Below are 15,661 nucleotides of genomic sequence, written 5' to 3' on the forward strand. Positions count from 1 at the left end.
TGGCCACTAGGTATGTTGAGCGCCTATGGAGCTCCACCGGATTGCCGACTGTTCCAGCTCAAGGTTGCGCCTGAGTAGTCCTTCTAATCGACGTAACGGGACAGACAAGTCTTCTGAACGGGAAAAGCTCCGATATTTTGCCACGAAGGTAGCGGGATTAGGTCATTGCGACGATTGCAGGCACACATCATGTAAGGTAACAGCCGCCATGACATGGAAGCCACCTTACTCTGTTCCGCTCAAATCACCAAATTTAGGCATACAAACTTAGCATCTGGTTGAGCAGGGACACTGAACGGCTATTACAGTGCTGTAGCAGTGTTTAAGGTATCCCTATCCTCAATGGACGCGAAGTAGAAGAACTATTGCCCGCCCGAATGTTCGACGAATTGCACGCTGTCAGTCTATGTATATTTACGGACGAACGTGCGTGTCATTAAACCGAGAAGCCAATGTCTTCTTGTAATCTTACCTGCGCCGAGCCATCTGGTGCCTGGAGAGTAGGCTATCGTGAACCATGGTCATACCATACATAAACCCCCTCTAATGTCAACATGCCCCGTCACCCTCCCACGACCCGATACTTAAGCATGGACACGCTCGAGAAGACCAGTAGCCGTGGTGTGGCCAAAGATGACTCCTTGTGTACAGATGAGCTCACTCGACCTTGGCACAAGACAACAACAATGAAGAATACAGCGGTGATGAGTGCATATATGGCTATAGTAGCATCTGCCTTTGGTCTGATCTCGGATGGTTGTGAGTGGTGGTCTCAGAGTACGCCAGTCCCAGGATAGCGACTAATAATATGCAGATCACAATAATCTCATGACAATGACCAACGTTGGCCAAATGTTTCTTCCTTTTTCCAAGCATGTGTTGAAGGAATATTCGAGGTTGTTTTCAAGAAATTGTACCCTACGGAGTACACCGCTGCCATCTCTACGCGTGTATCAAACGCCCTACTAGTTGGTAAGCGATTTATTAGCTTGTATTTTACATCATGCCACTCATATGCGTGAAGGCGAGATCATCGGGCAGATATTTGTTGGGATACTATGTGATAGAATAGGACGCAAAGCTGGCCTAGTGGTGACCACTTCTCTCATTGTAATTGGCGCCACATTGTGCACCGCTGCGCATGGTGCACGAGGGAATCCGTACGGTCTATTCTGGTTTATGACAATAGCACGGGGGATTACAGGTGTGGTATGTATCCTCAGCTCGGATTTCACCCTTAGGCCTGACTCAATGTCACAATCTATTTCGTGAGGGCAATGGCGGCGAGTATCCTGCATCATCCACGAGTGCGAGCGAAGCCGTGAATGAGAAGATGGGCACAAAGAGGGGACCATGTAAGCAACTAATCATCATATCGTGTCGCATCCTGACATTAATCTTCTCTTGGCTTCCAGTGTTCATTATGATTACAGACTTGCCTCTCGTCGTGAGCATTGTTTATAGTTCCATGCATGCCGTGGTCAAGTTCATCATCACGTAGTTTGGTGGACCGTTCGTGATTTCTGTGTTCCTCATCGTCCTGTCTGCTGCAGGCGATGCCCATCTAAACACTGTTTGGCGAATATGTTTTGGCGTCGGCATCCTTCTGCCACTCACAGTATATTACTTCCGCATGCGTATGCTGAGCTCTAAACTGTACGTACATCATCCGCAACCCTGCCGGTGAGGCTCAGCTCAATTCTCGGGATACTGCCAGGTTCCGCGAAGGAGCCATCAAACGTGCGTGACAAATTTAGTGCCGCAATACAATCAAGTTGGTGACCCAGAATGTCATGCGTAGGAAGGGTGCCATATTGGCTTGCATTGAAGAGATACTGGAGATCACTGGTTGGTACAGGCGGAGCTTGGTGCGCAATTCACGAGGTCCATTGCACCGCACAGATAAGCTGATAGACCTCGTAGGATGGTCTACGACTTCGTGAGTCCCACACATAGACAGACGATGGTTAGATTGATTGGAACATGAATCGTGAAAGGTCTTCTACCCTAATGGAATCTTCTCGGCCACGATCATCTCGAGCGTCATCAAGGACGGTAGCGTCAAGGCTACGGCGGAGTGGCAGCTCTTGCTTAGTGCCATCGCGCTCCCAGGTTTGTTATGCTGCGACGCATGTCTATATAATGGAGAGGCGAGCCGACTTATCATGTCCTAGGCGTGTTTGTCGGCGCACTTCTATGCGATCCGCTGGGTAGAAGGAACACAGTGCGTCTAGCAGTGCCTAGCCCTCCGTGTGCGCAATACTCAAGATGATATGCTGTCTGCAGATGATGCTGGGCTTCTGCGGCTATGTTATCTTTGGTGAGTATGGATCTCCCGCTGACACAGTCCATCTGATCCCCACCGCCCTTGTCCACCTAGGCCTCATCATCGGATGCGGCTATGAGAGGGTGACCAAGATCATTCCTCTCTTCGTCATTTTGTATGCTGCCCTCTTCCGTCTTCGAGACGACAAATATGGCGCTTATCAGTCTTGCATAGCTATGGGCTTATGACATCCATGAGCAACATGGTGCGTGCTTCTGCTTCAGATCATTCCTGGAATGGAAGACAACGGGAAACTCTAGGGTCCTGGAAACATGACCTTACTCACTAGTGCCGAGTAAGTCTTTATTTTGTCGCACGTCACCTCGAATGGGCATATAAACTGAATATATTTCAGGTCGTACCCTACACCGATTAGGTCAGAACTGATTTGTGTCCATCTACACGTTGGACTATGATATTAAGGAATTGAACAGAGGGACATGCTTCGGCATTTCTGCTGCTCTCGGCAAGACTGGGGCAGCAATCGGCGTAGCAGCATTCGGACCCATCCAGACCAACCTCGGTCAAAAGTGATGCTATCTTCACTTTAAGAATCTACAATATCTTGACGTGCTATTTGCAGGTGGACATTCATCGTTGCTGCCATATTCGGCGCACTGGGAATCATCATCACATACTTGTTTGTGCCGGACATGACGGGTGTGGATTTGGCGGACGAAGACGCCAAGTTCATGCAATACCTCGCTGATAATGGATGGGCTGGGGCCGTAGGCGAAGACGACGACATGAAGCATATCATCGCTAGGACAGAAGATTATGCGCCAAGAGGTGTAATAGCTAGCACTCGTGATAAATCCCCAAACCGAGACAGGGCCTAGTTGAGTCTCTTGCCTTCGAAGGATCATGAGAGCAATTTGCTCATCGTCACTGCCCATTCTACGCTAAATCCACCCCAGAGCAAACACAATTCGTCTTTAAACATAGAGATGTACAAATACGTAGATATACGTGAATTTAACTGCCGGACCAGTCGCTTAATTCAGCACGGTAAAGCAGCACTATACGCTTCATACATTGGGAAGACAATAGTGAACGAGAGAACCCAAATGACACGATACGTAATGGATATATGGTTGGAACGGTAGGCGCACGATGGGATAAGCGAAACAGACTGTATACAATTCATCACTGTGCGTGATCCCTGGAAATATATCTCGTTCAGCATGGATAACGTCTTCATCATAACGTAACAGACCTTCCGTGGAGTCATCATCTGCTATTTCTCGGAGTGCAGAGTGAAGTATCATCATAACGGAGCATCTCAGCGCTTGCTGGAGGAAGGAGCCATGTTAGATGCTCATCATCTTGCGCCGTCTTTGACTGTGCTTGGAAAATCATGAGTAGTGACGCAACAGACTTGACGCGAGGAATAGTTCAGCAATCGGGGTCAGCAATTGAGGCCGAGATCGGACTACGTACTTGTATAGGGGTCATGCATTGGTCAACAAAAGCGGAGAATGGATGGTGCAGCGCCAGGGTAATGAGAAATATGAGTGAAAAGGTCGCATTGAGTGCCGCAGACTCGGCTAGTATTGCAACTATCTTAGCATAACGGAATCCATGTTGTCGTCCAAGAATATGTGTGAAGGAGCGATAGCAGTAAAAGAGACGTATCGCGATGAGCAGTGTTACAGCAACGTTAAGGGAAAGTGTGGTTGCGAAATAGGGAACAGTGGCATGAATGTCCGCGAAAGGAGACGATCGCCAAGTCATCTGGAGATACACTATCCCAAGGCCTATTCCTGTGATGTGAAGTAAGGAGGAGCCTATATTTTGTCCTGATGCTCACCGATTGACGCAAGCAACAGGGCGCACGGGAGAAGCATCACTGCCCAGAGAGGAACTATAGAAAAGCCTGTAAAGATTATCTTGCAGCGCCAAACCTGGATCACAAATTGTGAACTGCCTTCACCTCATGAGAGAAGGGCTACTCATACCAGCAGCGCATCCATGAGCCAGTTACCAATCACCCAAGAAACAGTCGCGACTTCATTCGTTGGAAGCGAGTACATATCAACTTCGTAAGCAGACGGGCCGCCAGGGTAATTCCGATTGTTGATGAATGATAATTGAGTCATCGCCATATCAGAATATATGGCGAGAGTTCCTAAGATGAAGATGACGGTGATGAGGATCAGAAGAAACGCATGACGTTTGTAGTCGTGACGATTGAACTGTTGTATAACGAGCTTGAGGCAGATCAGGAACAGGGCCAACTCCACGCCGTATATCATGCATTCGCACAATGCACCCTGCAGCCACATGGATTCTTCAACAATCAGTTCGTGGCTTTCATGTGGGGCATATGGGCCAGTGCTCATCTACGCGGTGATTTATCACTGAGAGTACGGATGAATGTAGAAGAAAACATACGACGGAGCCTCTTCGGGAGGTTCTGAGTTAATATGGGCTGTCAGAGTAATGTCATCTAGCACAACGTGTCCACCTTTTTGTATGGTTATCTGCCAGCGCTTCCCATGTTTGCGGTGAATGACAGCGTGAAACTGATCAAACGTCTCATGCTAAGCTGTACCGTAGATAATCAGTGTCCTGTACGTATGCAGCCTTGTTGACATCATAGAATGCAGTCAAGCAGGTTCGATACGGATGGTATCGCGAGATCCTCGTAGGTAGCTTCGCATTAACGAGCGAGGACTTCATCTGAAAAACTAACTGTGAGATACAGTGATGTGTCAGCATCGAAACACGGGTGGATATCATGAGCTGAGACTTGAAAGCGTTGCGGGCCAAGGATGTGTTTGCTTTTGGGTGCAGCGTAGCCGCTGGCCCGAGGCACATGGTTAGTGCAGTGTCGCGGTGTGGGAATTGGACATATGTTGCGCGCCGTAGGTAGCTAATCACTGTCCAACGAGGCCGGTGGTCTTTCCGTTGTTGTTCTCACAGGTTGCATGGAATTGGTCAGACAACTGGTTCCTGAAGGCATACCACATTCTCTCTTCTGTCGGTGGTATGCACCGGTGTCACTTCAAGTCCCCGTTGGATGGTATTGATGAGATGCGAGGCCACGTCGCGCTGCATAGAAGCCGCAGCGGTTGAGGCTGTAATGATGATAAACATTTGTTACCCGGCAAGTGGTATTGACGATGCATTTATATAGTAGAAGGCAATCATGGAGTATTATCTTGTCCTCGGAACTGGTCACGTAAGGTGTGAATTCGATGCAACCTGATCATGCGATGGCACGGACTAACCATTTCTATCATCCGCCGACGAAACAGCGTATCGAGATGTGTATGTACCTCAATCCCGAGTGTACATATCATGGAGTTGGTATATTTGAGTGCCTTGAAGAATCGTTTCAATGAACAGAATGGAAAGCTATAAGCGACGTCGAGTCCGTCTGCCAGCCGACACTTGTGGGGTCATGTGATCAGGCGCACTACTCACTGGCAATCCGTCACTCGGGTCTCCAGCGCCAGCTTTAGATACTCAGACACCCCGTGCCCATGCCTCTAACTGAAGTCAGTGTAATTACTATTGTGTCGGTGACATCACTGATGACATCTAGAAGCAATGCACACAATCAGTGCCCGGGGCCAGCCGATCCCTCGCGCAGCCGGGAGGGGCCGGCCCCAGCGTCCGGCCGAGCGAGCAAATTTTCCTCGCTTCAGGCGTCTCGCTCTTTCGTCTCCTCCCACATCGTCCTCGCGTCGCGCAACATCTGCGACACCTCCTTCCTCGCTCACGTATCCTAAGTTTTCGATCCGGCCCTGCCCACCCTTTTTCTTCTTTTTTGTTTGTTTTGTGTTTGCATTTCCTCCTCCCCGTATCCTTTCCTTCCCCGGCTCTGCGCTTGCTTGGGTCTGCTCATTTGTTTCTCGTAGCCCGGTGCCACACTGGCTCGGTGTTCTCGTTTGTGTTGACATAGCATACCTGCGTGAATTTACCCCCCCCCCCCTTGCTTGCGTCTCATTGCGTGCCATGCCCGCTCGTGAGCGAACCGCGCAGCAGGTGTCCCGCCCTCCCGGCGGCTTCCCTTTGCTCCACGTCCCACTCTGGCTAACGCCAGGGGCTCCCCACACCTTTAGCTCTCGAGTGCGCTGTGCGCGTTTTGTCCTCTGCATCCCCCCCCCCTGCGTCGATGAGGCTGGACTTATAAACGCTGGTCCAGCATGCCTGGCTGGGCAATTATTGTCGGCTGGCTGCCACTATCCTCTTGAGCGAGATCCCTGTTGTCGATGCAACTCAGCCAAGGTATGTTATTGACAGCCTCAACTCATGCGACAAAAGCTGCACAATCATAGCTGTATTTCATTCAACGGCAAGTAAAGGTGCGCGGTCTGGTTTAGAAATAATAGATAACAAAGTGAGATTCCAACACAATTTGAAGAAAGCTATCTACCAGACATACAATTATGTATGGTTGAAACACTTAACAGAGATAAGAGCATAAGACATATAAAATTATAAAGTAAAGTCGGGGATTAGGGTTTCTGTCGGCGGTGAACCTTTCAATCGTTCCACAAGGCTACTCCATAGTGATTTGATCAACATTCTATGACCACAGAACCTGCTACATCCTGGGCTTTGTGACAGACGAGGGGGCTTCTGAACCGGGGACGTCGCTCGATCGGAGTAGCCTAGCACTGGTGGGCGAAAGCAGATGTGATACATGCTCGTCGTCTTTCTTTGGCACTGACTTTGCTTGGAAAATGATAAGCAGAGAGGCGACAGTCTGGAAGTTTTTATACCATTAGTGCCAGAAGTCAATAGCATGGATTGAACATGCCACGCAACTTGTACAGGTGCCATGCACTGTGCAACGAAGTCGGAGAGTGGATGGTGCAGCGCCAGAGTCGTCAGAAATATAACTGAAATGGCTGCATAAATCATCGCGGATTCTGCCAATATCGCAGCCAGCTTGGCGTAGGGTAATCCATGCCCAGCCCCAAGGGTACGCGCAAAGATACGATGGCAGTGAAGCAGGCGGAATACGATGATCAACGTAACAATAAAGTTAAGGGAGAGGGTGGTGGCGAAGTATGGGAGAGTGTATTGAACGGTATTGAATGAGGAGGATCGCCAGGTCATCCAGAGATACAATATGCTGAGACCTAACTCGACATTCAGCTACGAACTGGATCAAGTAGCTCCTGTTCAACTCACCAATCGATGCAAGCATCAATCCACAAGCAATTGCCATAACAACACACATGGGCACTTTTGATACGCCACTGAAGATCACCTTACAACGCCAAACCTGGATGAGAACAGGTCAGTCGATCATGTTTCATGCTTATCAGGTCACCAAGCATACCAGCAGCGCGTCCATGAGCCAATTCCCGATCGTCCAAGCAAACACTCCGATCTCGTCAATTGGGATCCAATACATGTCTACTTCATAAGCAGAAGGGCCGTTGGGGTAGTCACGGTTGCTGATGAACGATGCCTGAGTCATCGACATCGTACTCGACGTATTGAGGGTGCTAAGGATGAAGAGAATAGCGATGAGGATCAATATGGAGACCTGACTCCTGTAATTAGACGGGTTTATTTGTCGATATATGAGCTTGAAGCAAATCGGGAACATTGTCAATACGACGCCGTATACAATATTCCCGAAGAGTGCGCCCTGTAGCCACATGGTTTCCTGAACCATGCGTGTATGGCTTTCGTGAGGAGCATAAGGTCTAGTCCTCATCTGTGTATGAATGGCATAAGACAGTATGGCTTTGAGTAGGGAGTGGCATACATAGGGCTCAATGTTAGAAGGCAAAGACAGAGAGAAATTGGCTGATAGTGTACTTGCATCCAGCTACTACGTGCGATCTTTTGTAATGAGTACCCCCGATCAGTTTCCGTACATGTGGCGGTCAGTCAACTCACTATCTGACAGACTATTACTATCGCCGAGGCAGCGGATGATAGTCTGTTCGGCGAATGCACATCCCCGGCATTCCGTCTGTCAACGGGACATTGCTTTTTGGATACCGGAGCGAAATGTGTGTGCAGTTGTGTTCTTCGCGGAGTCAATATGATATTCACGACCATTTCCAGCGGCTTTGCGAGTGCTCCAGGCGATGGCGCAATCCAGAACTAGAGCGCGGGGAGTACAAGTTAAATCAAAAGCCCACAGATAGAGCAAGCAGGTGAAGCATACTATCTGCAAACCGCTATCAGTCATCTGTGGGTCAACTCATCAACGTCTAGACACCATGAGTGCATACAACACACCACGAGGTTACCCATCTGTCACCATTGTCTAATCGCACGGTAATTCGCCGAGCTCGTGATCCTAAGATAAATCCGATAGTGGACATTGGCACGAGGCTAAGCCTTAGGTAAAGCAATCCTGTCGACACCATTGGTCATTGTTACCAAACATCTACGATATACAATTCGAGACCTACACCTTCATCAATTCTTTGACCTGTCAGCTCGGTATGGAAAGGAAAAGCTTACCTTGAAATTTAGGAGTGTAGGATATTGATACAATGGTCTATACTCCTATATCGATGCCTGACTCGTAGACGACGAGCGAGGGCTTATGGACAGTGCGTCGTCCTGAAGATCGAGCGAGGAAGTCGAGAATGACCACTACCCCAAGTGAGGAGGAGCAGAGACTTGAATGAATAACCAGGTCGAACTTAGGGTTCGACCGACTAATGGTACAACTACTTATACAAGTACCGACTACGCACGGACCATCGTGTCTATGTGGTCGTGTTAGTGAAGAAAGAAACGTAGTGGTACGATACCAGGTACAAAGTGCACACGGACCCCATTATGTAAGCTACATAATGTTCAACCTGCGGGTGAGCGCTAAGACAGGCGCCAGTATGGGCGCTAGTAGTACAAGAAACAGAGTGGAAAAACAAATGTTTCATTACCCCCCTACCAGAGTCGAAGTCCCATTCGACTACTTACTGCTCACCATCTCCATACAACTCCCAATCTACGCCGTCGTCCTCCTCTTCGTCAAACCACTCCTTACGCGCGTTCCTCCCTACGTTCATCCATTCCTCGCCAGAGAGGTGCTTCTGATTCGGCCAGGAGCTGTCCCACGTCCATTGAGTGGTGTCCGGTGTCCAGTCGGGATCGACTTTGCGAAAGACGACGGGTGTATCGGGGCGGGGGCGCGAAGGTCCCGCAACGGGACTGGCGGGGGGTTCGGGGTTAGCGCTACGCGGTGGAGGGATGGGTATCGCTTTCGTCTGTCTTTCTTTCTCCTTCCTCTCCTTCGCCTCGTTGATGATTCCTTCGAGGAACACATTGTCGACGACCACCCCCACGTGTCGCGCAGGTTCTTCAGGTGGTGCGGATACGTGTCGCTTCATCGGCCTGGTTCCGCACTCTCGCTCCAGGTGTCCAGGGGCTTCTTTTCCGCATCCTGCGCATCGTACGTCCGGACAGTCCCGTACCCAGTGTCGGGACGATCCGCATCGTCTGCAGCTTCCCTTCGGGGTCCAACCAGGGTTGGGTTGCCAGTTGGCCGGGATGGTAGTGCTCCGCAGCGTTACTTGGAGGAAAGGGGATGGGATCGGGGGGCGTCTGAAGGCAGACGTCGGTAGGGGTGCGGGTAGGGGTAAGTACGCGTTGGGGATGGCGCGCGGGATGAATTTGTTGTGTCGTGCTCGGATGCTGCGTGGTAGGAGCGGTTGAAAGCGATGGGCGACTTTCAGATTGTCGAGCCGGATGAGCTCGGTGAGGACGCGGTCATCCTGTTGGCATAGGAGCCGCTTGTGGTGGTCGATGGCCTCGTCGGCTGCCTTGACAGCCTCATCGTATTTGCGGCGGGCGGAGAGATACGCCTCCAGTGCAGCGCGGTCGGTAGCATTGGTTGCCTCGGGGTTGTGGGCTTTGAGTTTGTTGAAAACGTCAGTGGGATTACTGAGAAGGAGCGTCAGCAAGGTGCTGTCGCCGACGTGGGTGTGCTTAGGGGTGTAGATTGAGAGCCTTTTTCCGCCTTCGGTCGAGGGGGCGTTGAACTGGTCGAGGAACGAGAGGGTGGAAGACATGTTGGTGCGAGTGGGGATGTAGCGACTGGGTAGAGCTGCTATCGATTCAGCTCAAGTCCTTCCTGTTCTTATACTCTGCCAACACTTCGTCAGCCGTCCCAGTCAGGTTTGCTTCGGGCTCCCATGAGTCATCGGCTGTTGAGTAACCCTTCCACCTGACGCGATATTCGCGGCGTCGCATCCTCTTGTTCTCTCGGTGTCCGATGATGGCTTCGACTTCGTAGTTATCTTCGCCTTCGATGAGGTCAGGGGGTGGCCTCGTGTAGTTCGGACCATGGATCTCCGTCTCTGAGTAAGGAGATAGAAGCCATTTGTGGAAAACGGGGTGGACTCGCCAGGTGCTAGGCAAGTCTAGCTTGTACGCAACTGTTCCAATCTTATCTAGGACTTTGAATGGCCCTTCTCGCCTCGGGGCTAGTTTCCTGGACGGGTACGGCAGTTTCAAGTTCCGGGAGTCTAGCCATACCAGCTGACCTTTACGGAAGGAACCCCCCTTCCTTTTTACTCTCTTGGCCAGGACGTTCTGGGCCATCTCCATTGCCGCATGTGCTTCTTCGCGGATGTTTTGCAAGTCCTTGAGGCGATAAGCTGCTTGGGGTGTGTTTGATCCGGGGTGCGCGGTGGGTATTCCATGAGGTTCGTATCCCATCATGAGTTTGAACGGGGACGCCTTCGTCGTGGAGTGCTCGCGGGAGTTGTGAGCAAATTGCGCGGTATGAAGATGGTCAGCCCACTTATCCGGGTCATTGGCAGTAAAGCAGTGGAGGTAGATCTCCAGCTCTTGGTTCACTCGTTCTGTCTCGCCGTCGGTTTGCGGATGGAATGCCGTACTCATGGCTGATTGAACTCCAGTCATTTTGCACAGTTCTTGGAAGACTTTGGACGCAAATTGCGGTCCTCGGTCACTGATGATCTTGTCTGGGAGTCCAAACCACTTGTAGACTTCTCGGTACATTGCATCTGCCGTCCCAAGAGCGTCAATTGTTTTGTTGCATGGGATGAAAATTACCCCCTTCGTAAGGTCGTGGTCCACTACGACCAAAATGGAATCAAAGCCATTGGACGGTGGTAAGTCGGTAATGTAATCGCACGAGAATGTGCTGAAGGGCTTGGCATTTGCGCGGGGTCGAATGGGGGTGATGGGCGGTCGGGCTGGATGCGTGTTAACCTTCATTTGCTGGCAGATGCCACAGCCGTTAACATAGCGAGCGACAAACTGGGCCATGCTCAGCCACCAGTAGTCATGGCGTAAACCGAGGAGGGTTTTCTGAACACCGGGGTGTCCTGCGGAGGGGAGGTCGTGATAGTGGGAGACAAGGCGCTTGCGAAGAGACTCATCTGGGGGTACATAGACCCGATCCTGGTATAAGAGGAGGTCATCATCGATGGACCAGTCTGTTCCAGTGCGTGGTGCTCCTCCGGTGCGCGCTGCAGTGAGTCCTTCCTTCATTATGGGGTCGTCTTTGAAAGAAAGGATGGTGTCACGGGTGTCGATGTCGATGGCAGCAACCCATACTTCCGGTGGAAGCATAACGACGTCAATGTTGTCATTTGAGCCGTCATCATGGTCGGGTCGGCGGGAGAGAGCGTCGCTCTGCACCATTTGGGTGCCAGGAACGTGCACCAGGCGGAAGTCAAACTCGGTCAGTTTACTCACCCAGCGTGCTTGTCGTCGGTTCATGTCTTTGGCTTGTTTCCAATACGTGAGGTTCTTATGGTCGCTGAGAATCGTCACTGGGTATGGGCTGCCGATGAGGTAGTGCCTCCACTCATCTAGTGCGCGGATAACCGCGTATAATTCTCTGTCATAGATGTCGTAGTTTCTTTCTGCCGCATTGAAGCTCTGGGAGAGGTATCCGCAAGGATGCCAGTCGCCGTTATCATCGCGTTGGCGTAGCACCGCTCCAGTGGCAAACTTTGAGGCATCGGTTTCGATGGCGAAGGGTCGGTCAGGATCCGGCATACGTAGTACCGGTTCCTCTAGGAACGCCTTTTTGAGGGTCTCAAAGGCTTTCTGTTGGTCAGATCCCCAGGTCCAGGCGACGTCCTTCCAGGTGAGAGCAACCAGCGGTTGCGCTTTGTCCGAGAAGCCTTTGATAAACCGGCGGTAAAAGTTTCCAAATCCAACGAAGGCGCGTACTTGCCTGAGGTTGGATGGCACCAGCCAATCCGCAATGCCAGCTAGTTTGACAGGGTCCATTGCGATTTCTCCTGGGCGGATGATCATGCCGAGGAATTCGACTTCCGTGACGTCGAAGGCGCATTTCTCCGGTTTGAGGTAGAGGTCATGTTGTCGAAGTCGTTCGATAACACGTCGTGTTCGTTCTTCGTGTTCCGCCTTGTCCTGGGAAAAGATCAGGATGTCGTCCATGTAAATGCAAAGCCAGCCTTCTTGAAGCATGTCTGCGAATATTGTGTTCATCATCCGCTGGAACGTAGCGGGAGAATTACACAGCCCAAAGAACATCACCGTTGGTTCGTATAGCTGCGGCGGTTTGCCATCAGTTCCGGGTACGATGAACGCTGCCTTCCATTCGTCCCCTTTCTTGATCCGAACATTGTTGTATCCGGCGCGGAGGTCCATTTTCGTGAACATCTTGGCGTGCTTCAACTTGTCCAGGAGGTCGGATATAAGCGGGAGCGGGTATCGATCCTTGACCGTGTTCTCGTTGAGCAGCCGGTAATCTTGACAGGGACGTAGTGAACCGTCCTTTTTACCAACAAAGAAGAATGGACTCGCCAACGGGGATTTCGAAGGGCGAATGTACCCTTTACTCAGGTTCTCCTCGAGGAACTTGTCGAGTTCCTTTCATTGCTGCGGGTTGAGCGGATAGACCTGTTGCTTCATGTCCGCGAAGCCCTCCTTGAGGTTGATTTCGTGGTCATATTCGGTGTGGTCTGGAAGTCGCGCAGCCGAGGCTTTGTCGAAGACGGGGAGGAGATCGTGTAGGTAGGATGGTACCATCTGTGGTAGCGTTCTTTCTGTCTTGCCTTGGGCGTTCGAGGCTGCAAGTTCGGTGGAAGTGGTGACGCGCCTAATGTCGTGGTGGACCTTCCAGATCATGCCGTTGTGAAGTCGTTTGTAGCCAGATGAGGGTTCAGGGAGTCGCTCCTTGAGTGGAACATCCCTTGCTGCCAGGGGTTCCTGTTTCTTGTACTTGGTGATCATCGGTGCTCCAGATAAGTAGGAAATGATGAACTCATCATCGTCGATGTCCTCCACTTGTTCCTCGATGGACGCAATACCCGTTGACCCAAACCCATCCTCCCCGCGTTCGGTCTCGTCGACGCAGTCAGTTAGCGTTACTGGTGGAGTGCTTATCTTTTCAAGGATGAGCTGGGCAACTCGGTCGCCGGCTTTGACAGTGAATGGGAGATCAGAGTTATTGACCAGCAGGACTGAGACCTTGCCTCGGTAATCGGAGTCGATTACTCCTGCAGCAACGTCAATTTCTTTTAGCGCTAAGCCGGACCGAGGTGCGATTCTTCCGTAGTGTCCTTCGGGGATAGCCATGATAAGGTCAGTGCCGACCAGGCCTCGTCGTCGGGCAGGGATGATGAGTTGATGCGCAGCAGAGATGTCGTATCCTGCTGCGCCGCTAGTCTTTCGTTTGGGAAGGGTTGCGTGCTCTGAGGTGGGGATAACAACGAATTTGTCCTCCGTTGGTTTTGGGAGTGGGGTAGTTATGGCCTTCTTTAATTCTAGCCAGGTCACTCGCCTTTGGTACAGGTCCATCTTCCAGGCCCTGGTCTCGTCTCTTGTCCACCGGAGGTTCAGCTCCACTCGTCCGGTTTTCCAGTCTATCTTGGGGTTTTCGAGCTTGAGCCAGGTATGGCCGAAGATGATGTCTTCCTTGCCGATGCTGGCGACGTAGGCTTTGACGAATCGGGATTCTCCGCTTATTTTGTAGGATAAGAGAGCTCTTCGTGTGATGAGTGCTTCTTTGTTCGGTGTTCCATCCACGTTGAAGATGGGGATGGGTTGGGGAAGAGGTTCTGTCCGAAGTCGATGTTCTCGGACAAATCTCGGACTGATGAAGATTCCAGTTGCGCCGCTATCGATGAAAGCGCGCGCCTCGACGTCTTTTCGTCCCACAGTAATCGGAATGTGCAGAGCGCGTTCATTTCAAACTACTAGAATTACACGGGACAGTGAAACGGATACGGGCAGTGGTTGCATCGGCTCACCCTGCCCCTTCAAAAATCCTCCATCGTAAGTTCTTCATACAGCTCCCGCTTCTCGTCAGCGGAGAGTGCCTTGATTCTGGCGCGGAAGTCGTCCTTTCCAGATCCTCCCTGGTTCGGCTTCCCACCCCCTTGTCGTGCGGCCGCTTTCTTGCGGCAATCCTTGGCGCTGTGGCCCTTGATGTGGCAGTAGAAGCACAGGTTCCCATCCCTGTGGAGCTTCCGGTCGGCCTCATTGAGAACTGCTCCTAGTTCCCACTTCCTTCCTCCCGATGTGGAGGCAAAGGTTGCCGCGACTGCAGCGGCGTCGATATCCATTGGCTCGCCGTAGTCCCTGGTGTCTGTGACGGTGAGGGCCCCTTGTTCAGCGGCGTCGGCGTTTCGGACTTCGTCGTACCAGGCTTTCATGGTGCTGGGTCGGTCCCTAGCAGCCCTGGTTGCGAGAGAGACATAGAGCTCCTTTGGAAGTCCTTTGACGAAGTTGGCATGGAGAGTGTGGTAGTCGTTCTCGGTGCGGTTGACACCATTGACTTCGGCGTCCTTGAGCTGGGCTTTCGACGCTAGCTGCTCGAAGCGGGTGACGTAGTTTCCAAGGGAGAGCGCCGTCTTCTTGTTCTTTTGTCGTTCGGGCAGTCTCATCAGGATTTGGTGCGCCTTGATTCGCGTTCCGTGCTCGGGAAACTGTCGCGACTTGAGGTCAAGCGACAGGGGAAGATCTGAAAGCTGGGGGCGTCCGACTAAATCTCACCGAAGCGATGGTGAGCAGCGCTCAAACCTAAGGCTAGGGACAAGAAAATGTATTAGTTAGTAATGTAAGAAAGGATACAAATGGAGGCTTACTGACCTAGGGACAAGAGGTCGAAACTGAGGTCCCTAGGGCAGCAGAGGCCGGCTTATATACGTGGGGAGATAAGGGCAGGCTGTGCGCATTGGTCCGTGCGCAGCTGGTCTGTGCGCAGCATGCCGACGCGGCCCCGGGGGCCGGTGAGTCAGAGCGGCTGCGTCAGCGGGGCCCGAGCTGTGCCGTGCACTGCCGTCCTATCTAATCTAATCGTACAGTAGATAACGACGTGTCCATATCAGGCAGGTAGTACAGAGGTTGCGGGTTCGAGCCCGCGAAAAGGAAAAAATTAAAAAACGGCTAGGCGCC

General features: G+C 51.5%; 5 protein-coding genes across 5 annotated transcripts; 2 read left to right on the forward strand and 3 right to left on the reverse strand.

Moving 5' to 3' along the window:
• Positions 1-686: 686 nt before the first annotated feature.
• Positions 687-3,165, forward strand: POSPLADRAFT_1045889 (hypothetical protein; the record flags this gene model as incomplete). The annotated part of the gene is made up of 19 exons (XM_024478886.1): positions 687-759; positions 815-843; positions 897-972; positions 1,025-1,209; positions 1,274-1,355; positions 1,416-1,447; positions 1,502-1,656; positions 1,718-1,740; positions 1,802-1,868; positions 1,924-1,939; positions 1,998-2,112; positions 2,175-2,224; positions 2,287-2,320; positions 2,381-2,441; positions 2,501-2,531; positions 2,587-2,621; positions 2,682-2,702; positions 2,761-2,856; positions 2,910-3,165. 19 exons carry the CDS (start codon positions 687-689, stop codon positions 3,163-3,165), a joined length of 1,437 nt encoding a protein of 478 aa, XP_024340367.1.
• A 391-nt stretch (positions 3,166-3,556) lies between these two features.
• POSPLADRAFT_1045896 (hypothetical protein) lies at positions 3,557-4,611 on the reverse strand (the record flags this gene model as incomplete). Its single annotated transcript, XM_024478890.1, has 4 exons — positions 3,557-3,703; positions 3,767-4,089; positions 4,137-4,230; positions 4,285-4,611. The coding sequence occupies 4 exons, from the start codon at positions 4,609-4,611 to the stop codon at positions 3,557-3,559; spliced, it is 891 nt and encodes a 296-aa protein (XP_024340368.1).
• A 2,270-nt stretch (positions 4,612-6,881) lies between these two features.
• On the reverse strand, positions 6,882-7,772 carry POSPLADRAFT_1055621 (hypothetical protein; the record flags this gene model as incomplete). The annotated part of the gene is made up of 4 exons (XM_024480663.1): positions 6,882-7,043; positions 7,112-7,422; positions 7,475-7,568; positions 7,626-7,772. The coding sequence occupies 4 exons, from the start codon at positions 7,770-7,772 to the stop codon at positions 6,882-6,884; spliced, it is 714 nt and encodes a 237-aa protein (XP_024340369.1).
• A 1,262-nt stretch (positions 7,773-9,034) lies between these two features.
• On the reverse strand, positions 9,035-10,326 carry POSPLADRAFT_1139655 (hypothetical protein; the record flags this gene model as incomplete). Its single annotated transcript, XM_024485070.1, has 2 exons — positions 9,035-9,101; positions 9,236-10,326. 2 exons carry the CDS (start codon positions 10,324-10,326, stop codon positions 9,035-9,037), a joined length of 1,158 nt encoding a protein of 385 aa, XP_024340370.1.
• Positions 10,327-15,199: 4,873 nt separating this feature from the next.
• On the forward strand, positions 15,200-15,602 carry POSPLADRAFT_1138890 (hypothetical protein; the record flags this gene model as incomplete). The annotated part of the gene is made up of 3 exons (XM_024484959.1): positions 15,200-15,314; positions 15,421-15,495; positions 15,571-15,602. Coding segments are annotated over 3 exons (222 nt in total), but the record flags the coding sequence as incomplete, so codon positions are not given.
• Between the last annotated feature and the right edge of the window lie 59 nt (positions 15,603-15,661).

Source organism: Postia placenta, assembly GCF_002117355.1.
Source record: "Postia placenta MAD-698-R-SB12 unplaced genomic scaffold POSPLAscaffold_5, whole genome shotgun sequence".
Classification (NCBI taxonomy): domain Eukaryota; kingdom Fungi; phylum Basidiomycota; class Agaricomycetes; order Polyporales; family Adustoporiaceae; genus Rhodonia; species Rhodonia placenta.